The 23210-nt window shown below is 49.8% G+C and overlaps 11 protein-coding genes across 11 annotated transcripts; 5 read left to right on the top strand and 6 right to left on the bottom strand.

The window, feature by feature from the left end:
• Window positions 1–355: 355 nt before the first annotated feature.
• Window positions 356–4277, bottom strand: N7506_010875 (uncharacterized protein; the record flags this gene model as incomplete). The annotated part of the gene is made up of 2 exons (XM_056960168.1): window positions 356–4094; window positions 4159–4277. 2 exons carry the CDS (start codon window positions 4275–4277, stop codon window positions 356–358), a joined length of 3858 nt encoding a protein of 1285 aa, XP_056806323.1.
• Window positions 4278–6049: 1772 nt separating this feature from the next.
• N7506_010874 (glycoside hydrolase family 55 protein) lies at window positions 6050–8698 on the top strand (the record flags this gene model as incomplete). The annotated part of the gene is made up of 5 exons (XM_056960167.1): window positions 6050–6371; window positions 6420–6878; window positions 6927–8112; window positions 8172–8264; window positions 8317–8698. The coding sequence occupies 5 exons, from the start codon at window positions 6050–6052 to the stop codon at window positions 8696–8698; spliced, it is 2442 nt and encodes an 813-aa protein (XP_056806322.1).
• A 268-nt stretch (window positions 8699–8966) lies between these two features.
• Window positions 8967–9323, top strand: N7506_010873 (uncharacterized protein; the record flags this gene model as incomplete). The annotated part of the gene is made up of 1 exon (XM_056960166.1): window positions 8967–9323. One exon carries the CDS (start codon window positions 8967–8969, stop codon window positions 9321–9323), a length of 357 nt encoding a protein of 118 aa, XP_056806321.1.
• Window positions 9324–9477: 154 nt separating this feature from the next.
• Window positions 9478–10252, top strand: N7506_010872 (uncharacterized protein; the record flags this gene model as incomplete). The annotated part of the gene is made up of 2 exons (XM_056960165.1): window positions 9478–9940; window positions 10161–10252. 2 exons carry the CDS (start codon window positions 9478–9480, stop codon window positions 10250–10252), a joined length of 555 nt encoding a protein of 184 aa, XP_056806320.1.
• Window positions 10253–10464: 212 nt separating this feature from the next.
• On the top strand, window positions 10465–11265 carry N7506_010871 (SDR family oxidoreductase; the record flags this gene model as incomplete). Its single annotated transcript, XM_056960164.1, has 1 exon — window positions 10465–11265. One exon carries the CDS (start codon window positions 10465–10467, stop codon window positions 11263–11265), a length of 801 nt encoding a protein of 266 aa, XP_056806319.1.
• Window positions 11266–11470: 205 nt separating this feature from the next.
• On the bottom strand, window positions 11471–12403 carry N7506_010870 (Glucose/ribitol dehydrogenase; the record flags this gene model as incomplete). Its single annotated transcript, XM_056960163.1, has 1 exon — window positions 11471–12403. One exon carries the CDS (start codon window positions 12401–12403, stop codon window positions 11471–11473), a length of 933 nt encoding a protein of 310 aa, XP_056806318.1.
• Window positions 12404–13239: 836 nt separating this feature from the next.
• N7506_010869 (uncharacterized protein) lies at window positions 13240–14373 on the bottom strand (the record flags this gene model as incomplete). Its single annotated transcript, XM_056960162.1, has 1 exon — window positions 13240–14373. The coding sequence occupies one exon, from the start codon at window positions 14371–14373 to the stop codon at window positions 13240–13242; it is 1134 nt and encodes a 377-aa protein (XP_056806317.1).
• A 778-nt stretch (window positions 14374–15151) lies between these two features.
• Window positions 15152–16893, bottom strand: N7506_010868 (uncharacterized protein; the record flags this gene model as incomplete). Its single annotated transcript, XM_056960161.1, has 2 exons — window positions 15152–16705; window positions 16804–16893. The coding sequence occupies 2 exons, from the start codon at window positions 16891–16893 to the stop codon at window positions 15152–15154; spliced, it is 1644 nt and encodes a 547-aa protein (XP_056806316.1).
• A 2247-nt stretch (window positions 16894–19140) lies between these two features.
• On the bottom strand, window positions 19141–19515 carry N7506_010867 (uncharacterized protein; the record flags this gene model as incomplete). The annotated part of the gene is made up of 2 exons (XM_056960160.1): window positions 19141–19415; window positions 19494–19515. 2 exons carry the CDS (start codon window positions 19513–19515, stop codon window positions 19141–19143), a joined length of 297 nt encoding a protein of 98 aa, XP_056806315.1.
• A 728-nt stretch (window positions 19516–20243) lies between these two features.
• Window positions 20244–21014, top strand: N7506_010866 (FMN-binding negative transcriptional regulator; the record flags this gene model as incomplete). Its single annotated transcript, XM_056960159.1, has 1 exon — window positions 20244–21014. One exon carries the CDS (start codon window positions 20244–20246, stop codon window positions 21012–21014), a length of 771 nt encoding a protein of 256 aa, XP_056806314.1.
• Window positions 21015–21144: 130 nt separating this feature from the next.
• N7506_010865 (Amino acid transporter transmembrane) lies at window positions 21145–22930 on the bottom strand (the record flags this gene model as incomplete). The annotated part of the gene is made up of 8 exons (XM_056960158.1): window positions 21145–21317; window positions 21378–21405; window positions 21462–21659; window positions 21708–22102; window positions 22180–22511; window positions 22563–22635; window positions 22698–22711; window positions 22779–22930. 8 exons carry the CDS (start codon window positions 22928–22930, stop codon window positions 21145–21147), a joined length of 1365 nt encoding a protein of 454 aa, XP_056806313.1.
• Window positions 22931–23210: the final 280 nt, after the last annotated feature.

The following is a 23210-nucleotide window of genomic DNA, read 5'->3' as shown; positions in this document are numbered from 1 at the left end:
CTTTTTCTACTCGCTTCCACTTACTTTAGATTTGGAGCATTGAAAGTAACCAAATTAGCTGTTTATTTTTTATTGACTTAGAATACATTCCATGTTCTCAAATTTATGAGACCTGGCCCATGTGATGCTGGAAGTACAGAAATGGAAACACATTTTTGACACAAATTAGAGACTCCGATGCCCAAGACCAATGAAAAGTTTTTTAAAAAGAGAGAAGGGGAAAAACAATGACTAGTGCATTTGATGTGAAATAAATCAAAACGAGATACGCAGATGCAAACCGGGGCGATGCGCTGGGACATAAACATACACTCCATCTCAGGAGGACAAAGATAAATAGGTTGGGTCGAGAAATTTAATATCTGATCTCTTGAATCTTGTCAAAACATGCCTGCAGGCGCTCCTTCTTCACGCGGACTGCATATTGGCAAACAGATCCACCCTCCTCCGGGACGATGAGCTGGACGCTGTTGCTGGTCAGACTGTAGTCAAGCTCCTTCTTCAGAAGAGTGTTCAGAATGACATTGCCATTAGGGTCACCACGGATGACCATGCGCGCACGGCCTGTCTCAGGGTGCTTCAGAAGCCGAAGGTTACCCAGACCCTGTGGCGTCCAGGAAGAAGTTTCCTTTTCAAGCTTGAAGGTGCGGCACTTTTGCTCAAACTCGACACTCTCATCTTCCTCGCCGACGTTGCTCTTGGCCAAGTCAAAGATCTCACCGGGCTCGCCCTCGCCATCCTCAGTAGCAGCGACACCGGTCGAGGTAGTCTCAGAAGCAGTATCAGCAGGCTTATCCGAAGTAGGAGGCGCGCCAAAGGGATTGATCGCAGCAGGAGAGGCAGGTGCAGTGGCAGGAGAGACAGCACCGAAGGGGTTGGTGGCGGGAGGCGTGAGAGAGGGTGTGGCTGGGTTTGACACACGCCCAAAGAGACTGCTGGAAGCGGAAGCGGGAGCTGAGGCTTTGCTCTTCTTGGCAGGCGATTCATCATCTGAGTCACTGCCGGCATCGGTAGAGGTCTTGCGCTTGGGCGACTTTGGCTTGAGACCACCGAAGATGTTCTGCGAGGATGGGACTGGCTGAGAGCTTCCGAAGACTGAGGAAGTCGAAGATGAAGTTGAGCTGGGAGCGAACATGGACGCAGACGCAGCGGGAGGCTTAGCAGCAAAGACAGAGTTGGGGGCAGGCGAAGCGCTGAAGCCCCCGAAACTAGAAGATGACGCAGTGTTGGCGCCAAAGAGCGACTGGGATGCGGCAGGTGTGGTAGAAGCAGACTCAGTGGGAGGGGTTGAAGTCGGGGTTTCGGCAGCAGGCTCAGCGTCAACAAACTTGAAACCTTCACCAGGAACAAACACAGAGCGCTTGCCAGCTGCAGCCTCGTGCTTGGCTCGCTTCTCACGCTGTTTTTCGGCGTCCTTTCTCTCCCATTCGGCTTCGTCATCATCCTCCGAATCAAAGTCCTCGGCCTTTCTCTTGGCCTTCTCCTCAGCTGCGCTCTTCTCGGCCTTGGCCTTGAATTCAGCCATGAAATCGATTCCACCAGTTGAGCCACCGCCGAACGTGGGAACGGCAAAAGCAGGCGCAGGGGTGCTAGATTTGGGAGCAGTGGAGTCGCCACCGAACTTAGGGATGGCAGGGGTAAAAGCGGCAGGAGTAGCACTGGACGACTCGGCGGCGATTGCAGGAGCTGCAGCGGGGGTGAACGAGAGAGGAGCAGCCGGTGCCTTAGCAGGAGTAGACGACCCGATGGGCGCAGGGGATGCAGGGCCATTGGGGGCTGAGAATGATTGTTTGAACTTGCTGAGGGTGTCAGAGGCACCGTTGGGTGCTTTAGCATCCGACTTCGAAGGGGCATCGGAACGAGGAGTTGGTTGATGAGCAGGAGTGGGCTGATCGGTAGCTCCAGCTTCTTCCCCGGCCTCGGTGTCGCGGATGTTGGCACGGGTCTTCTCTTCCTCACGGTCGATTGCCCCAATGGGAACTCCCAACTCACGGCGAATCTCAGCATAGAACAAGATGGCTTCGTCGATATTATCGGTCTCGGGATTGCACTGGGATACGTGACGAATGAAAGAGGTTGTCGCCATGACCAGCTTCAGGTACATCTCGCTAGCTGCAGGGTCGTCACCATCCTCGCGCGGCGAGTTGAGCTTTCCGACAGAAGACATATCGGGGAATTGAATAGAGGGAGGGGTGGAATGTTTGGGGAAAAGACCGTCAGCTTCTTGGGCAGTGCGAGTGTTGGAAGCGTCGTAAGGATGAACGGTGGGAGTGGATGCGGAGGAAGAAGGAATAGAAGAAAAAGAAGAAGGTGCAGTGGTGGGAGGTGCATCTTCCTTTGGAGTGGAGCTGAAAGTCGAGCTGGCGAATTTGTTTGAATTGTTCAAGAATGCATTGTTGTTTTCCATTGATGGGGTTGATTCATTTCCAGTCTTCAATGCTGTACTTGATTCAAATGGCGATGCAGATGGTTGGGTCTTATTGTTCTGCTCTGTTGACTTAGGGCCGAATGAACCACTGAATGAGTTTGAGCCCGACAAGCTCGCAAATGGATTGCTAGGAGCTGCTGGCTCTTCCCCAGTCTTCGCCGAAGCAGAAGACGTAGACGCACCAAACAGTGAGCCGAATGGTTGAGTCTTCGCCGGCGTAGATGATTCCTCCTTCTCGGTCTCTGCCGGCTTCGAGGTCACCGGCGCTCCGAACAAAGGCTTGGGGGCCGCGGTCTCAGCAGCTGGCTTGGGTGTCGCGAACATGTTACCAAACGCAGGGGAAGCTGGTTGATCCTTTCCGGCCTCGGATGGTTTGGATACCGCAGGTGTTCCAAACAGTGACTTAGATGGTGCAGCCTCAGTAGAGGTCTTTGCACCCGCACTCTCGTCGGCTGGCTTGGGCGTTGCGAACATGTTTCCAAACGCAGGTGTGGCACTCGGTTTGGCTTCCGCATCGGATGTCTTCGAAGGCGCAGGGGTTCCAAACAGAGCTTTGAACGGTTGAGCCTCGGCGGACTTTCCAGCACTCTCGCTTTCAGTGACCTTCGGTGTGGATAAGCCTGCGAACGGATTGCTTGCAGTGGGTGTCTCAGTTGCTGGCTTGGGCGCAAATAGATTGTTTGCAGGCTCCGCGGGCTTGGGAGTCGTAGTCGATCCGAACAAAGCACCAAAGGGCTTTGCCGCCTCTGCGGGCTTCGCGGGAGTTTGCTCCGATGCAGTCTTTGGCGCAAAAAGATTGCTGGAACTTGCAGTCTGTCCCGATAGACTCGCGAATGGGTTGCTGGCAGCTGCCTCCGCAGCAGGCTTGGGCGCAAATAGGTTGGTGGTAGCTGGTTGTGTCTTGCTTTCTTCCGGCTTCGACGCCGCAGCCTCGCCAAACAGAGGCTTGAAAGGCGCTGGCTCTGCGGGCTTAGCAGCATCATCTGTGGCGGCTGGCTTCGGCGCGAAGGGGTTGCCGGCACTCTGTGAAGACAAGCTCGAGAAGGGGTTGGCAAGTGGTGACCCTCCGATGGCTGGTTTCGCTGCGAACACAGAGCCTGCCTTGGGCTTGGTGTCTGGCGAAGTCTGCATACTTTCATCGGCAGGGGAAGTGATATGTGAAGTAGATTGTCCGAACAAACTGGAGCTAGGTGTGGTGGTGTTTTGCTGTGCGCCAAATCCGCCGAAGGACGGAGCAGGAGCAGGAGCCGGGGTAGGAGTAGAGGTGGCCTGGCTTGCTGCACCTCCGGCATTGAATCCACCGAAGCTGAACCCATTGGTACCTGACTGGGAGTCTCCGCCGAATGATGTGTTTACAGAGAAAGGGTTGCTGGCGGGTTGGGATCCGAAGGAGGGCGCTGTGGCACCAAAGCTAAATGATGGCTGACCACCGGCCTGACCGTTTGTGCCCGAGGAGAATAATCCACCCTGAGCGGGCCCCGAGCTGGCTCCCGGGAAGCTCTGGCTTTGATTCTGTGTCTGTCCGAATGAGAACCCGATTGACTGAGCAGGGGCAGGATTTGCGGCTGGGGCCGGGGCTTGTGCCGCGAAAGGGTTGAATGAAGATGTGTCGGCACCACCGCCAGCTGTGGGTGTAGGAGTTCGACGTTTGCGAACATCCTTGATTCTAGAGGTTCGAAGAAGATCACCGGTTAGCCCAACTCGCGTTTTGTCACCCGCAAACCACTTACTTTCTGCTAGCCATCTGGGCGGCGGTCGCGCGCGAAGGCTTTTCATCTGGGGTACTCTGTCCAAAACCACCATCACTGTCCTTGGACCCTTGGTCACCGAAAGCTGCGCGTTTCTGCATCTTGGGTGTATGACAACGACTGAAAGCTGATCGATAAAGTACGTATCCGTTGGAATCGGTGTTGATCCCTGTCAAAAATTCTGCCGTCAAATATGCAACGACGACTATGCCTCCGTGTTGTCTCCTGAGTTTGGTTGCGATAGAAACACGGAACTTTCTTGCGGCGTGGTTCCTTCCGACTCCGTGCCAAGATGGGGAAGCAACAACGGTGGGAAGTTGCTGTATCTGCACGAGAGACAAGCTTAATGACCGTCTGGATTATTTCCTGGATGGTTGTACGGTCTTCGTGATTCCGTGGCACGTTCGCGATTCCGTCGCGCTGGGAGCTGGGAGGTGATCACGCGGTGCTGAGCCTTCGTGGGAAAAAGATAGTGACGCGAATCCAGGATCTATTTCAGCCGTGGATGATATTAGTATTCGGCCTTTCAGATGCCCTGCCCACAATGAAGGGTTTAAACTTGTTATTTTTTTTTTTCGCAGCGAGCATCCAAGGCGGAAGACCGATGGAAAAAATGCAGTCACGTGAACAGTCTTGGCATTGGCTCGGGTCGAAGCTATTTGTTTGCCGGAAGGAGGTGATTCAACTATTGATTTGTCCTCTAAGGAGAAAAAGGACATGTACTATCATTATGGAGTACTCCGTGCCGAGTACTCCGTACTTGCAGTTATTCACGCACGGCACTTGCTCATAATTGCCGGTCAACCAAACCCGTTCTTATCTGTATGCAGCTTTGGACAGTCCCCTTGCAATCCTCACACTACTTACGGAGTGCCGAGCCTGAGAGCACATATCAAACTGCAAAATGAGCATCTCGTAACGCTTATTGGCTTTCCGCGTAACTCTGAGTTGACGCGGAAAGGACCAGGTACACCCGCGGTTCTTCACGACTCAAGTTCAAAGCGGTTTAGTCACATTCGGTATAAATTGCCTTGGCCCCAAGACGTAATTCTAGACTTGACGTCCTTGTGACATGCTCATTAAATGAACTTCAAAAGGTGTTACAGGGTTCGAGTCCAGCCGTGTGACCCAATACATCCAGGGGCAGTTGGATCTTCCCCGCAGTGTATCCCACTGGCCTTCTGACCTTAATTTTTAGTATAGATGTCGAAACAGGATTCATTTTGAAGTATACGAAGTCCCCGGGTACAGTGGGAGTCTAATCTGCGCAGTGTTTGAGAGATAAATCCCTGACCCCTGAGTCGCACCTGTGGACATACCTCAAAAAAGCCCCCAATTATGCCAGTCACATTCCTTTCCTTTCCGGTGACGCCCCCCGAGAAACTAGAGATTTTGGCTTGATCTTCTGCAACTTCAATGTATCAGATGTGGCCAGGCACGGCCCACCATTGGTTGGCCTCCACCGGCAAGCTATACTATATACAGGGAGCTCGATCTCTGGTGGGGAATGATCAGCAGTCATTTTCATCTTCATTTCCACTTCATCATGAGATGAGAGATCCTGCGTGACAGTTTGGCGAGGATACAGAACCCGCCAATCCAGACCCTGGTCTGTAACGAATTGTAGCTCACGCTCTATTTCCCCGACTTGTTTCCCCGTCTCAAGTCGCATCTCAGCGTGCCATGGCGGTTTGCATTTTCAGCTGAAGATGCAGGCGCAGGGCTCCACCCCTTTGTCATGCGCCATTGTGTCCATTGACTTTTGGGAATTTGTAGGGATCTACATAAGCCATGTGGTCCCCAGTGATCTTCCCCCATGCTCTGTTGGCCTTCTCGACTCTTGCTGGCCTGTGCTTAGTGCTTGATTGTCATCATGTACTACTTGTTCAAGCTTCTTCCTTTGGTGGGGTGTGTTAATGCCCAGCTGCTGGACCTCCCTATTGTGGATGAACTAGTCAGCTCGGCTATGCTCCCCTTTGAGCAATATACCTCCTACAATGCCCCGACAGAAATTGCCATACCAGCAGCAGCTGTGGAAACAGCCGCCGTAAAGGTTCAGGCTGCTGTTGTTGAAGCTGCAGCAGCGGACACCGGATACTGGCTAGCAGATATAGCCCATCAAGGGATCGCAGCTTTCAACTCGAACCCCTCCGGATATGTGGTCTTTCGTAACGTGAAAGATTACGGCGCCAAAGGTAGGCGTGTGATATTAATGTAATATGAGCAGTACTGAAAGTCTACAGGCGATGGTGTGACCGACGATACCGCGGCCATCAACGCAGCCATCAGTGCTGGAGGACGTTTCGGACCAGCAAGCAGAGAATCTTCCACCACTACCCCCGCGATAGTGTACTTCCCCTCCGGCACATACATTATCTCATCCTCAATCATTGATTACTATTTCACCCAGCTGATCGGTAACGCAAATGCCATACCGGTTCTAAAAGCGACTGCAGGTTTCGTCGGCTTGGGCCTGATTGACGGTGACCAATACCAGAATGATGGAAACCAGGGCTGGACGTCGACGAATGTTTTCTTCAGACAGATTCGCAATTTGAAACTAGACCTGACTGCTATCCCTGCCGGCACTGCCGCTACTGGAATTCATTGGCCGACGGGCCAAGCTTCGAGCATCCAGAATGTTCAAATTGCGATGAGTGCTGCTTCAGGTACTCAACATCAAGGAATCTTTATCGAGAACGGTATGTAATGTTCTCCACTCTTCTTTGGTGTCTCTGATTGGGATTTAGGGTCCGGTGGATGGGTGAGCGATGTGACGATCACTGGTGGCTTGTACGGAGCCAATGTTGGCAACCAGCAATTCACCATGCGCAACTTGGTGATTTCAAACGCAGTCACGGCAATCTCTCAAATTTGGAATTGGGGTTGGACGTATCAAGGCTTGGTAATCAACAACTGTCAGACCGCTATATCCATCAGCAACGGTGGCGTTGGAAACCAGCTAGTTGGCTCGGCAAATATTCTGGACAGCACTATCCAGAATTGCCCTACCTTTGTGACTACTGCTTGGCAGAGCTCGACAAACTCTACCGGCAGTCTCATTTTGGAAAACATCGCTTTAAACAATGTGCCAGTTGCAGTGCAGGGAGCAAGCGGTACTGTGCTCGCTGGCTCAACTGGCTCTTCTACAATCTCTGCCTGGGGTCAGGGTCACAAGTATACACCAAATGGTCCTACCAATTTCCAGGGCTCGTTCACTCCCCCGACACGCCCAAGTGCCTTGCTCGCTAGTGGTTCGAACAGGTACTACACCAAAAGCAAACCCCAGTACGCAGCGTCGGCTGTATCCGAATTCCTGAGCATTAGAAGCTCTGGCGCTAAGGGAGACGGCTCAACTGATGATACAAATGCCATTCAGAATGCCGTGACATTTGCGGCAGCTACTAACAAGATCCTCTTCTTCGACCAAGGAACGTACAAAATCACTGGTACCCTGTTCATCCCCCCTGGCTCTCGGATCGTCGGCGAAGCGTACTCTGTCATCATGGCAACCGGAGGCACATGGTCGAACATTAACAACCCAATTCCCGTTATTCAAATCGGTGCACCAGGCCAAGCTGGGTCAATTGAGTGGTCTGACATGATAGTGAGCACCGCAGGCTCTACACCTGGCGCCGTTCTCATTGAATGGAACCTGGTAGCAACAGTGGGATCGGGAATGTGGGATGTTCACACGCGTATTGGAGGATTCCAAGGATCCCAGCAGCAGGTTGCCCAATGCCCAACCACGGCGCCTGTTTCTACGGCCTGCCAGGTGGCTTACATGTCCATGCACATCACGAAAGGAGCGAGCAATGTCTATTTGGAGAATGTATGGCTCTGGACCGCCGATCATGATCTTGAAAGTCCAACGAACACCCAGATCTCGGTGTACTCTGGACGTGGTCTTCTCGTGGAAGGAAATAACGTCTGGCTGTAAGTTCATGTTGCCATCAACAATCCTTCAGGGGCTTGGTCGCTGACATCAACTAAAGATACGGAACGGGCTCTGAGCATCACTCGCTATACCAATACCAGTTCTCAGGCGCTGGTTCAATTGTAGCGGGCTTTGTGCAAACAGAAACTCCGTATGTTCTCTGCTACTTTCACCCATGCAATCTTACTGATGATGGTCGACAGATACTACCAACCCAACCCGAACGCAGCTAACAGCCCGTACCCTACCAACTCCACACTCAGAGACCCGAATTACAGCACTTGTCTAGGAGGAAACTGTAACTCGCTGGGTCTCCGAGTCCTAGATTCCAAGAACGTGATCGTTTACGGTGCTGGTCTCTACAGCTTCTTCAACAACTACAGCACTACGTGCTCCACATTCCCTCTACCGGAGAACTGCCAGAGCATGATATTCAGCGTCGAGGGTAGTACAAGTGGATTGGTGGTCTACGGGCTGAACACTGTTGGAACAACCTACATGATTGTGAAGGATGGCGTGGCGCTCGCCAAAGTCAGCGACAATCTGGCGACATATGCCGCCACAATTGCATACTTCACATTTTAGCTATCAGAGAATATACAGCAATAACCAATGTGAGATGCTCTGAGTGTCCTAGAAATGATCCCAATGCTTCCAGGGTAATTGTACTGCCGTCGGATTAATATCCGCCTGGAAATCCGGGGATGTGGAGACTCATAGATGAGGGGTTTCGCTGCTTCGGAAAAGCACATAAAGATACCCCGAGGCCGAGTCAAATTAAACTATTCATCTAAGCATTTATTGGCGGCTTATCTTTTCTCTCTCCTAACACTGTGACATCGCATACTGCAATATGACAAAACCAACCGAAGCGGAAGTTCTGTTCGATTCTCTTCCTCTAGACCCAACAGGTCCACCCGGAAACGCCTGGGGCAGATTTGGCAAAGATGACCAGCTAGGAACCTTGAACTTGCTCACTCCGGAGCGAGTTGTCGAAGCCGCAAAAGAAATTCGGACCGGGGTGCGCATCTCGCTCGACTGGCCCCTTAGCATGCCATCGCATCCGAGCTTCAACCGTGACCCTTTCAAGCAAGAAATTGTGCTTCGAAGTCCGAATTGTATCTTTGATGACGTCTTAAGCTTCAATAGTCAAGGTTCAACGCAGTGGGATGGATTTAGACATTATGGTATTGCCTCTGAAGCGTGGTGATCAACACAGCACTTACGAATTACAGCGAACCAACGATCAAAACAATTCTACAATGGACACACCGTTGAAGAAATCCAGAGCTCAGATGTGATTGGAATTAACTGTACGCATTGCCGGTCCAAGATGAAGCAAATAAAAGCTAACAACAGCAGCAATGTGCGAACATGGTGGAATCACAGGGCGTGGCATCCTCCTGGACTATGCAGACTGGGCAACGACAAACTCGATTTCAGTCTCCGCGCTTCAATCAGAAACAATTACACTCGAGCACATCAAACAAGTTGTCCAAGACCACAAGCTTGATTTCCGAAAAGGCGATATTTTGTTTATTCGCAGTGGTTTCACAGCCGCGTATAACAAACTAAACGATCAGCAGCGCAAAGACTTAGCGCTTCGATCTTCGCCCGATTTCAACGGTGTCGAGGCGACGGAGGCGATGGTGCGCTGGCTGTGGGAGCATCAGTTTGCGGCGGTGGCGGGTGATGCCCCGAGCTTCGAACGGGCGCCCATTCGGGGGGCCCACGCTGACCCCAACTTCAATCTGCATGAGTGGGTACTGGCGGGTTGGGGGACGCCAATTGGGGAGATGTTTGATTTGGAGAAGTTGTCAGAACATTGTAAGGCTTCGGGGAGATATAGTTTCTTCCTGTCTAGTATGCCATTGAAGGTCTGTAATTTCTTGAATTGGTCATTGTGGACACCGCTAATTGCAATGTCTAGGTCGTGGGAGGTGTTGCGAGTCCGCCAAATGCTTTCGCTATTTTCTGAGTTGCTCATGTCTATAGAAATACAACATAGGATGCTCTCCACCCAATTCTGCAACTCGCTCTATAACAGTATCCTCCCGTATCCACCAAGGCAACGTCATTTTTGTCAATATTGACCGAGATTTGGGCGATTCTTCTACGTGGCAGCGTGCGGCGGGATGAAGCCGCCTGTGATCCCGCCAAGTGGAGAATGTGGATACAATTTCCAAAGTGGAAGGAGCGGGAAGTAGAACAGAGTGCGCTTTCACAAACTATGAGCTTCAGCATCGACTGTGAAATCCCCCACCATCCCAAGGCTATAAATATCTCGAATAGCCTCTGCCCTTCTCAAGTCTTCCAGCGCACCTCGCAATATCTCCCACTACTCATTCAAAATGCCTATCGAAATCCCTCAAGCAAACTCCCTTTTGGACCTCCTCAGCCTTAAGGGCAAGACAGTTGTCATTACTGGCGCCTCCGGCCCAAGAGGTATCGGTCTCGAAGCAGCCCGTGGCTGCGCCGAGGTCGGCGCCAATGTCGCAATCACCTACTTCTCCCGCGGCGAGGGTGCCGAGGCCAACGTCAAGGCCATCAAAGAAGAATACGGCGTTCAAGCCAAAGCCTACAAGTGCGACACTTCTAAGTGGGACGAAGTACAAGATCTTGTCAAGAACATCATTGCGGACTTCGGCAAAATCGATTCATTCATTGCAAACGCCGGCCGCACCGCTGATGCAGGTGTTCTCGACGGATCAGTGGAGGACTGGCAGAACATTATTCAAGCGGATCTCAACTCCGTCTTCTACTGCGCTAAGGCAGTGGGTCAGCATTTCAAGGAGCGTGGCCGTGGAAGCTTCGTGATTACCGCCTCGATGTCTGGACACATTGTCAATTATCCTCAAGAGCAGACTTCATACAATACTGCCAAAGCAGGATGTATCCACATGGCTCGCTCCTTGGCAAATGAGTGGAGGGATTTCGCCCGTGTCAACAGTATCTCGCCTGGATACATCGAGACTGGCCTTGGTGACTTTGTGCCTCAGGATGTGCAGCAGCTTTGGAAGGATATGATTCCTATGGGTCGCCAAGCTGACCCTAAGGAGCTGAAGGCAGCCTATGTTTATCTCGCTAGCGATGCTAGTTCATACACTACTGGCTCGGATATTCGGATCGATGGTGGTTACATTTGCCGTTAGAACATACATGCTGGGAGAAAAGGAAGTCATGGTCGTTGGTGTTTGTTTTAAAATTAGATATGCTTGAGCATTATTGAACATATTGAGAGTTCCTGAGTGGTTGAAGTACAAAAAGACCCGATGGTCCACAACACGTCAATGTAGGTCCAGGGACCCCTGAAGAAGATGTCTTTGTGCCGCTTTATCGCTGCGTCAGCACAAAACCTCACAGTGTCAAAGTTCCACCATCGACAATAATGTCAGCGCCAGTGATATACCGACCAGCTCGCTGACTGCAAAGGAGTACCACAGCGCCAGTGATCTCCTCGGGATCTCCCATTCGACCCATAGGACAGCGTTCGTCCCACACCTTTCGAATATCCGCCAACCCATCTCCAGCATTGAGTATAGTGTCCATATACCCCGGACTGATACTGTTCACTCTGATTCCATGAACAGCCCACTCGGCACCCAAATTACGAGTCAGATGCGCAATGCCAGCCTTGCTCGCGTTATACGCAGCCTGCGGCTGTGGGAAGTTGGTGTAGTGAGCCGACATCGATGCTGTTAGTAGAATGCTGCCTCCTTTGCCAGAGGCTTCCATCACTTTTGCCGCTGCTTGAGCGCAGAAGAAGGACCCATTCAGATTGACGTCGATCACTCTGTTGAATTGGTCGGGTGTCACTGTCAACGAGGGTTGACATCCAGGGATTCCAGCGAAGCAACAGAGAATGTCAATGCCATCCATTCTCTCAGTTGCGGTATCAAATGCTGCTTTGATAGAATCTGTCGAAGTCACGTCCAGTGGGATCTGCGAAATGAGCGCAGAGGGGAACTTTGACGCGAGCGATGCAATTTGCGACTTCGATACCTCAAGTGTTTGTGGTAGATCCATAATGCATAGCGATGACAGTCCGTGCTCGAGCAGGGCTTGCGCGGAGATCAGACCGAGGACCCCCGCTCCGCCTGTCACAACGGCTTTGCCGAGGACTTGGAATCGTGCCTCAGCTCGCTCGCGGGCGGAGGTGAACGGGACAGGAGGTAGAGGGCATGTAAGCGGGCTAGTGCCCTTGGAAAGTGTCATCGTAGGGATGATTCTGGAGGTAAGGGAAGCCCGCTGATCCTCTCCTGCGCCTGTTGAAGGTGTTTGGTTTGACATGTTGATGCGTTAAAGCCGACCAGGCAGATCCAAATAATTGTTGTAGAAAAAGTGACGCTGCGAATAAGAGAAACAGATTCCCTTGTATATATCCAGAAAAGAGACAGATACTGTAGGAAATGACGGAGATGAGCTGATTCAATGGAGAGTGAAAACTATATAGACTATGGAGGCTAGCTATCTGCTAGATGCGGAGAGAAGAATTTCGGCGAGGTGATCGATGTCGAAGACGACGCGAATATATTTCCCCAAAATATCGGCGGTCTGTCAGCCGAGGGGAGTCAGCTGGGAGTGTTTGTGAAGGAGGGGGAAATGGGCGGGGGACACGGAGGTCGGGCGGATGTGAGGCGGGACAATCCCACTGAAGCGGGGATCACCAGCGGAGACCTCAGGCGGAGTGGGCTGATCCGATGCAATAATTTATTTCAGGGTTGCATTGATCGGTGTTCTGCTTGCGATGTAAATGTCTCTTCTATTAACATCAAAATTGATCAATATGTAAAACCTAATTTCGACTGGTAACGTAAGAGAGGGACATCAACTTGGGGAGTATTTACAACTTGGCTGTCTTTTTCGGGGTCTTTCTAGCTGTCCATCCAACTATTTACTACCTATTAATACTTCTTTTCTTTATATAGCACTGTGGGCAAACACGAACTACCTAGAGCCAGGTATTCTTGGGTGTTCCAAAGATTATCGAATTTTGCGCGCTACACCCTACTTTAAACCCGCTTTTATGAGCAATCTATGATTCAAACTTTCACATTATGACAACAGTTGAATTTGCCAAACGTAACCAACACCTGAAGCTGACGGGTATTATCTTGAGTCTAACTTCAAAGATCAGTGTTGATGATCGGCTTTTCGAATTCGTGGCGATCAGTCTCAACACTGGCGAGTGCATTTCTCTTTACGCACTCATGGATTGACACGGGCACTTGGAGAGATAACCTCGAGGTAGCAAGGCTTATCCCAGCCTTATGGTAGCTTAAAGAGAGATCAAGGGAGTATGAGCGAGAAATCACACAAGACTGGAAATCAGACACAAACAACTTGGTCTTGGGAAGAACGACAGGCACGATTAACTGGGCGGTGAAAAAGATGCCATGCGTTGTTGCACCGTGTACTGAGTCATCGCTATCATATCCATCTTCCGAGACATGTTTGGTCCATTGTGCGGATTTGATGTCCATCGTTGGAAGGTTTGTGGTATCGTTATAGAAGCATCGCTGATCATGCGCGAAGCACACATTGCTTAATCCGCTGTGCAGTCTACTTGCAGGAACTGCGAGAGACGTACAGGACAGAAGCTTTAGCTTTAGTGTGTCAAGACATGGAGGCAGGTCGCTTTGCGTCGCAGGGTGGAATCTGACATCGACGGTGACTGAGGTACTTCCATATTCATCGGTGGAGGACCCTCGCATTGGTGAGCGCATGGGCTTAGGTTTCTCTGACGAGATCCATAGTTTCCCTGCGGTCCCATGAAGCTTCCCACGCTTGATGTGAGAGCTGTTGTGTACGATCTGACTGGATGCTCCGGCAAGTGTCGCAGATCCCTCGTATGCCACTGGGATCACGTATAATGGGATTGATGCTGTCGATGACATTGCTTTCCGTTCGGTAGACAATGTAAAGGCCAAAGCAGAAGCATGAATTCTATATGTGACTTGGCCAGATTTTGGCATCATGTCACAGGGCAATGCTGTTCCGAAGCTGATGTCCGGGTCGCCTAGTGATGGCAGGAGGGCTGTATGCGAATGGCCGGCATGCGTGTCGTTCTTAATCTGCGTGCATGCCCCAGGAATCAATCGGTCTGGAATGGTGAAGAGAAACGGGATATCGTGCAGGTCGATAGACGGAGAGACGTGTTTTGGAGTGAAGGTGGTTTCGTTGATGGGCTGCTTCAGTTGAAGGAAAATATGCTCCAGGGTGAAAGGGATCCGGTTGTTCTGAGACGACCGAGGAACCATTGTTCGAACCTTGCCTAAAACAAGATGAAGGAAACCGATTAGCTCAATGTGCTACCATGAAGCTCAAGGGGAGTAATGTCTCAATACCTTCCAAAATGATTTGGACATGATCCAGCTCAGTATCGCGTGGAACCAAAATGGATGCGGTTCCTTTGACCACATCCCCGGGTGTGTAGAAAGGTTTCGGACTCTCAAGATGAATTTGAACCCTGCATCTAGATTGTTTTTTCGTGGGTATGCAAAGTAAATTACTGATTGACAGGGGCATTTTCGGTGGTAGTACTCAGGTTGAAAAATACGAAACTCCAACAATTCGACAACGATGTCCTTTTTAGATGAGATCTCGTATAGTGACTCAGAGATATTACAATATCGGCTTTGCAGTTCAATGGTGCATCGGACCGGTTCACTTGTTTTGATTTGCACAGCTTCACTTCTGATACCCGCGACCCTGATTTGCCCATGACGGCCCACATCATTGCCCGATTGGGTGTGCCAGAACGATCCTCCAATCCGAAAGAAGCACAAGAGGACCGTCTTTTGGATGACCCACAAGGTTGTTTTTGAAGGTTAGCTTTCCAATTGTCTGGCCATACCTCTAGGACGCGCTTTCTATGCGAAGATTTTTATCGCCGTCTCCAGTCTTTACTACCTTCGTGCAAGATTGACTCACGTTGACTTAACCATTTTGGACCAATGACCAAGAAAAATGTTCTACATAGTTCAAGCTGGGAAGTATTTTCAACATATTACTACAAAACCGTGCAGAGTCTGCACATCATATATCAAGCTCCATTTTTTCTGTAAAGAAATCGCCAGAGTCTCTCCACCTACCATGCATTAACAGGCTGCTGATTACTTGACTGTTATAGCCGTGGAATTTCGGGCTCCCACCCCCGTCGTCCACTGGCTGCGAGACACCAAACACGTCGCGACCGAGCATTCTCTGTTGATTAATCGCCTTGACAACGGCAAGCGTCTGATATATTGGAAATGCGCCTTCTTCTGTTGGCTGCATATCTTTGAGATTCTGCAGCCATTGCTCGATGTCCAGTCCAAGTGAGAGGTCCTGACAACGGAGAGAGGCCGCTAGTAGCAGACCCGAAAAGCCAATAGTATAGGTGTTCATGGTAATCGAGGTGTACATGTCGACGCCTTGAGAAATTTGTAGCAGTAGGCGAACCCAGTTCTCGGTTTCAAAGCATCCGTTGTGGAGACTTTGCGAATCGTATGCCTGAAGGCTGTGCAAGAATGATGTACATTGCATGATGCGGGCAGCCACGTAGTAAGCGAAATTGAGAGATGCATCGTGGGAATGGAACAAAATGGGTGACATGGGTGACGCTGCATCTTGTATCGGTTGCTCTGATGGCGGTAAGTGCGCTATCCAGGCGTCCAGTCTTGTGGAAGCATCTTCCAGCTGCACCACCCAAAGGGGTTTGAATTCCACCTGGGATCCCTGGAATGATGTCATTGTCAACATATCAGATTGATCCCAATACCCTAGTGTCTCCTTTGTGTTCACATGATGCGATTCGCATAAGATGCTCAAAACCACTGCTCGTCGTTCATGAAGCGAGCCAGGGGATTCAGCAAGCACAGTTGGCATATGGATGGATGGCAGATGTCGTTGGACGTCCAAGGAGCTGAAATATGCACGCGCCCACCAGACAAGGAACTGCGATTGGAACCACGCAGCTAGAAGATCCCTGATCAGTGGATCGTTTGTGCCTTCCCGAAGCTCGACAAGAAATGCCGACAACCCTTGAACATGGCATTTGAAACCGTCGAAATTGCCCATCGATGATTCGATGTAGCCAAATGTAACCAGTATGGCCAAGATCACCGGAAGATTATTGGTATAGTCGGCTGGAGTGAGCGAGGTAAAGGTCTTGATCGCCGAGGAATAGTATAATTGACTGCGCGTTTGGTGTTGCAGGTTTGGTCGATAAGTCCCTGCGCTCATCAAGCTTGCCGATGATTTTTGTTCGGCTTGAATGCGGCTGATGTTGCACGCAGAAAGAGCAAGAATAGCACCTCTCAAGGGAGCAAATCCGAGTAGCTCAGATATTGAGCGAAACATCGGGGGCAGTGCTGGCAGGCAGTGATCCTCCCAGTAGGTTGAGTAGAAGACATCACGCTCGGTATGCTGGAGCGAGCGCACGAGACTGCCGCCGATAGCTGGGTACTCATGGTTATGTGAGCCATCGCCAGGACTGGTGACCTGTGATGTTGTGCTTTTTGCATCAGAATCGGAAAGATCCGTCTGTGTGCCAGTCGCCGGGCCCGTCACCACTCGAAATTTCAACTCAGGTCGCACTCTTTCGCAATGCTTCCCGAGTCTAGAGCATGTCCCACATACTGGTGTTTTTTCATCGCACTTTCTTTGCGTGAGCTCTCGTTCAGTCTGAGGCAGTGAGTTTGGCGTACCTTCGTGCGACGTTCGCGGCAACCCTTGCAGCCGTTACGCGACCGAACGATGTTGGTCTTCTTTGGCCTTGACGGTGCAGGTTTGTACATTGGACACCCTAAAGGCAAGGCTGGAGATCATCCTATCACCCAGGGAGGAAAGGTGGTTGAATGGATCAGATCCGGACCGATGTGTGTTGGTCTGGATTTGCCACTGTGGGGGTAATGGCGGGCAACGGCGGAGCACCTATCCGAGCTTTCGGAGTGGTGTCTTCACCCCATAGTACGCAGGTCTACAACTCCAAAATTGGTCAGGGTCGTTTGGGTTATCATGATCTTTTATTTTCAAAATGGTATTCTTCCTACATCGTCCGCGGTATACCTATGGCGTGAGGTGGGATCAGGCCTACCAATAGTTGTCGCCGTGGCCGATTCCCAGGGCCACCTTTCGGGGAGTTGCACCCTAGAACCCCACAATATCCATGCATCTCATACACTAAGTTCCGGGAATGGGTGCCCCGGGGAGCCGCATGCCACAGAAGCCATAATCCAAAGTGTCAGGACTAGGGTTGCAAGGAAGAGATTTAGGCACTTTTCTTATTTAGGAAGCCGGAGTTGTATTCCAAGATCAGACAAACAATGAAACCTTAAAATAAGGTCCGGCTCGTGGCCGCGACTAAACTCGGTAGTTTTGTACAAGGAAGAGTCAGAGTGATATAAGCTTGGAAGCTTCAACGCAACATTCATTTATCCTGCCGCGCCTGCACTTTCTTCATTTTTTAACTTTTTTCAGCTCAACGCACTCTGTCGATTGTCGCCATGATATTTTTAGACGCTTGTGTCGAATCCAAAACCACGCACCTACATGGGGTAACCAGCTCTTACGCCGGACTATGTACGAGATTTATCTCATCGGTGTCTGAATTCCTGCCGCCTGTTGATCTCATTTGTTTTGCTCTTTGCAACCGTCAAATTTTTGACCTATCTCAGGCAGATAGAGAAATTCGACCTCTATCGACAAAGGATGAAAAGTGGTCGCTCTTAAGACGTTTAGAATGCGATCTCCCGCAATTCTTTGCCTGCGATATTTGCAACATTCTGCACCAGTACGAAGCTTCCGATGGATTCGAAATCCAGGGGTTTACCCCGAGAACCCGTGACCTTCCATGTGTTCAAAGCCACAAGAATTGGAAAGACGGCCTAAGAACCCATTCGCGGGACGATCACCAAACGTCAAATCTGTCATTTTTACACATCAGGCTTGCTATGAAAAGATTTCATCATGGGCTAGGCTCTGGTATTAGCCTTGAGTCCCTATCGTTTACAGAAGGTTGCTACCACCAGACGCGCCCTGGAATGATATCGCTGTTCTCAATAGAGGGACAAGTATGCCCTGAGCCACTCGCTTTCCAAATTCGGATGCAAGACATAGTACTTTTGGACAAACAGGCCGACTTTCTCTCTCAGACCAATCCCTACGTTTCTTCTGGCCATCCCCTGGACAACTACGAAATTTGTGTTCACCAAACGCTGTTTGCTTTTCTGCGCAACACCCTTCCCAACAAGGCCATCATGAGTGAGATGGCCACCCACGAGGTCGCCCCTAGCACAGTGCTACGATCCCTCCAGGACGGAAACCAGACTTGCTTTAACTTTACCTGTCGATACTGCTTGGTGAACGCCGAGCTTGAATTTTGTCCATTCAGCTCTAAGGCGGCGCTCATAATGACAAGATGGGTTGACCTAGGCCCTATTCTTAAACGAGATGACTTTTCCTGGAGGAAGCATATTCGCAGGCCATCTCACCCTTTTGACAGTACTTTTGGGCCTATGAAGGTACACTTACCTGGACGCCAGGAGACTCGCGAGACCTTTGAAGCCCTGGTACAGCAATCATACAGGAGGTTAAGATGTCACAATCTCGCTTTCCTTAGAAGCCAGAGATATGAGCCTATCATGCCCTACGATAAAGCAGTAGGCATTTGGTACATCTTATTAAATGGGCCTTCACGAAAGAAAGTGAAGAATTATTTCCGGTTCCGACTTGGCCTCCAGGCTACATATCGAGATTCTTGGACCTGGGTGGTTCCAGCGCCCCCCAAGAAACCCACATCCCGAAATTGGCAGCGCGCCCAGCATTTCTTCGAGGCATTCATGGAATTAATTATATATGTGGGTCCGTCGGGCTCATCGTCGGGAACGTATATGTATTATCACTCATTAGGTGTGTGGTAGTACTAGATGGAAGCACACCTGCCGAGGAAAGCAGATGGTAATCAAGTCATTGATATAACCGAACATTTTCATAGAAGCATACATTTTCACTCATACAAGTTTTACTGGTCAACTGTCCAGTCTCTAGTCGGTCTTGTTGAAGAAACGGCGCCGGAGTCCTTTACCTCCATCGGCATGCTCAGCTCGCGAGAGCATGTCCTCAGCGGACTTTCTCTTGGGAATACCTAGGCCCGTCTCAAGATCCGCCCGGGTTTTCTTTTCCTGGCCCCTCTTCCGGTAGAAATTATACAACCAATATCCTCCTTTAACAATAGTCTGAAGAGTCGAAACAGCTCCAACGACCGCGCCAAATATCTCAAGGTCTTTATCAAGGCGCAGGAAGTATTGGTTTTCATTGGCTAAAATAATAGAATAGTTAGTATCTGCTCCAAATATTGCTTTCCTCATTCTGGTACTTACGCTTGTACGCCGCACACCAATTTGCCAACTCATCGGCATTAAGATGCCACGTCCCATGTCCCGTTATAGTCGGGGGAGGGCAATGCTGGTGATATTGAGAGATATGTTTTCAAGTATCTTTAGGTGTTTTTTTAAATGTCTTCTTAAGTATCTTCTTAAATATCTTTTTAAGTATCTTCTCAAGTGTCTTCTCAAATGTCTTCTCAAGTATCTTCTTAAGTTTTTTTTTCAAGTTTTTTCACGTGTCTTTTAAATGTCCTTCCAAGTGTTGTTTTATGCTTCCATTTTTGGGTCATTCAAAGTTTGCCCCACGAACCTTATGTAGAATCACCGGGAAATGGATTGGCGCTATACCCAATGGAGTCCACGAGAGCGACGGTGAACTATGGTTGGCTTCTGCACTGGTTAGTGCCCCACCTATGGATCCTGTCGCTTTCGAGCCTGCCAGACCGATGCAAGGTACGAAGTGAATTCTAGATTTCCACCTCGCGGAATAATCACCCTTCGCAGCATTCATGATTGGCTGGAGACACATCCACACATGTTGCAAATATAAATTTATCGGCGCAACATTATCTGATCATGGTATAGCGCTGACCAGGCCCAGTGTGAGATCAGTTTGAGATGGAGAAACTCACTATTTTCATGACTCACAATAGTTTTCATCTAGTCATAAAAATTCTAGCATTTATAAAGGGCTAGTTCTCGTGCCCCCAGAAATCAGCTCTTCACGCCAACCCTCTCATCCGTGGAATACCCATCGCAAAATGTTTATCCCAAGCGTCCATGCCGAGACGGACACTGCTGTGCTTCTTCAATTCATTCGAGAGAACCCCCTGGGTATGCTGATTACCGGCATCGATTCTTCTCAAGAATTCTTGCAGTGCACCCATGTACCCGTTGTGCTCGACGCCCCGGAAGATTGCGACGATTCCGCTCCCCAGGGACGTCTCCGAGCTCACATTGCCAAACAAAACCCTCAAGTTAAGGGCATGATCGAATCCCTGGAGAACAAGGATGATGTGATCACACTGGAGCAGGATGTTCTTGTAGTGTTCAACGGCAAACACGACCACTACGTCACACCAAAATACTATGTTGAGACAAAGCCCGACTCAGGCAAAGTCGTTCCCACTTGGAACTATTCTGCTGTCCAAGTCTATGGCAAACTTTCCCTCTATTATGACTCAAAAAGCCCAGAGGCCGGGAAATTTCTTGCGCAGCAACTGCATGATCTGTCACAGCATACCGAAACATCGATCATGGGCTATACCGGCGGAGAGAGGCCCCAACCATGGAAAGTGACCGATGCACCTGAAAAGTACATTGAGTTGTTGCAGAGGAATATTGTCGGGGTGCAGATCAGAATTGATAAACTACAAGGCAAATTCAAAATGAGCCAAGAGATGAGGCCTGGTGACAGGGATGGGGTGGTGAAGGGATTCTCAAAGCTGGGGGGTGAAACTGGAGAGGCAATTTCATCGATGGTCGAGGAACGTGGCATTCTTCACGACGAGAAAAAGAAGCAAAAGTCTTGAAAATGCAGTCATGTATGATTCAGTTTTACATAGATGAGTATGATACAAATAATGCTTTAAGCGTTGTTGGCACAGGACCAAGCTGAAGTGCCGGAGTCGTTGTGAATGGCCACACCAGATACGTATAAACCTAACCCACACTGGGAAAATTAGCAATAGTCGATGGTAGCAGGAAAACAAAGCTTACAATAGCAAATGCAATAGCTAGAACACCGAGGTTGGTGATGGTCAGAACCACCTTCTTCCAGTTTTGGAAATATCGCCCTTGGTTCATGTAGAGCCAGAAGATGGCAGGAAGTCCAACTAATGCCCATGTTAGTATTCCTCTTTGAGCTGCGGGCGAATTTCGAATTGTAGACTTACAGCTGAACCAACTTCCAAATAGAGCGCTCTGTGATGACTGGTTAGCCAATGTTTCTCGACAAACGAGTGGATGCCAAAACTTACAATCAGGCTCAGGAGATCGTTGAATACAGGAATAGACTCTGCAACAACCCAGGCGATGACCCAAATCACCAGGCAAATAGCAACCCAGGAACCAACGGAGACGAAGCTGTTGCTGTGCATCTTGTCAGATCCACGGAAAATGCGCACGTAGATTTGTTTGCAAGCAACATGTCCCAGCACGACACCAGAAAGAATGGTCTTTGTGCATTAGCATATCAATCTTAGATATAAGGAGGCGAAACTCACAGTTGGAATCGAGATACCCCAGGCAATCTTGCTCATCAAAGGGCTCAAGGAGAGAATGGCAGGCGACTTTACATCTGGTCCAACGTAGTGGTAAATAATCAAAGCAGCAACCAGATACAAGACTGTATCAATGATTTGCAGCATTGCCAACGATTTGTTGAATGTGCGTGGGTCTTCTGTTTCAGACATAAACCCAAAGTAGGCAACATGGGCAACTGGAGTTGTGTAAGTTCGTGTCATAGGAACATCGCCAAGAGAGAACACAGGTTTCAACATACGGTAAGCAAAGATGATGTTAGTCACAGCCAGGAAACCTTCACGGAACCCGACTTCTGTGGTGACTTCATTGATAACATGCTCTTTTGTCTCCACTCCAGAGACAATCATGGTAATGACTGTAGCCACGAAGACACTCAAGAATGCTGCGTAAATGTCAGCTGGAGGTACCTTGGAAAGATATAGTTATACTTACAGATCACGGACATCACGTAGACTTTGTCCATAGTTCTCGGTAAGGCACCCAAGAAGCAGATGATCAATCCCACAACACCGAAGACCAAAGTGCAGGTACCATGATCTGTCAGCACATTCATCAACGTGCTAAACAGGAGAATGTTGCTAGCCATGAGGAAGATTAATAGGAGAAGCTGGCCGAGTCCCAGCAGCTCACGGCCGAAGGGACCCATCAAAAGCTCGCCCGCATCTCCCATGCTGTGAATCTCCGGGTGACGGAGCTTGAACTGGCCAATGACATAGCCCGTGTACCATGAAAGAGCCGAAATGAAAAGAATCATGATAGCAGCGCTGTATTTCGAGGTTAGTCAGACACCCTTGAATCTAAGATAAAAGACGTACGGGACCATTCCCAGGGTAGCCACAGCGGATGGCAGAGATAGAATACCGACTGAAACATTCTCAGCGATCATGACTGGTCTTTTTGTTAGAGATTGGAACTTTCAAAATGCGTCATATGTGAGACAAAGCACTCACGCATTCCACAGTGCCTGTTTGTCACGATTAGCCATGTTCATATCAATGTTCACAATTCTCAAAGCAGAGTGCAAAACCTACCACCATTGCATGGTCCGATATTTGACCTCCGCATGTTCCTCGTTCCCGAAGGGCTCCAGCGTGTTAGCATCCAGAGGCTTGTCCGTGTCCTTCTCATAGGCTCCACCCGTGACATCTTTCTTGTCAACGGGAACAGATTCTTCGTCTCTCATGATGGTAGTTCGACAAAGTCGAAACCTTTCGCAACTCAATTGAGATGGTGACGATCAATTCAGTGACTGATGACAAGATCAAAAGAAACGAAACTACCCCAGTCCCAGCCAAGAAAACTCTGAACGGGGAAGGAAGTAAGTGGAGCCCCACTTTCCCGATGCTATCGGCCCGGAATGTCACGTGCCGAATCCGGCGAACTTGCACGCGGCCAGTGTGAGATTGCTTGGCGTTGATATCGATATGAGAGCTCTCATTGCAATTCAGAACGCAAACCTGAGG

This window comes from Penicillium brevicompactum (genome assembly GCF_028827555.1).
Source record: "Penicillium brevicompactum strain IBT 35665 chromosome Unknown utg000007l_segment0_segment0, whole genome shotgun sequence".
NCBI lineage: Eukaryota > Fungi > Ascomycota > Eurotiomycetes > Eurotiales > Aspergillaceae > Penicillium > Penicillium brevicompactum.
The sequence above is the reverse complement of the archived record's forward strand: the minus strand, read 5'-3'. Positions and strand labels throughout refer to the sequence as shown.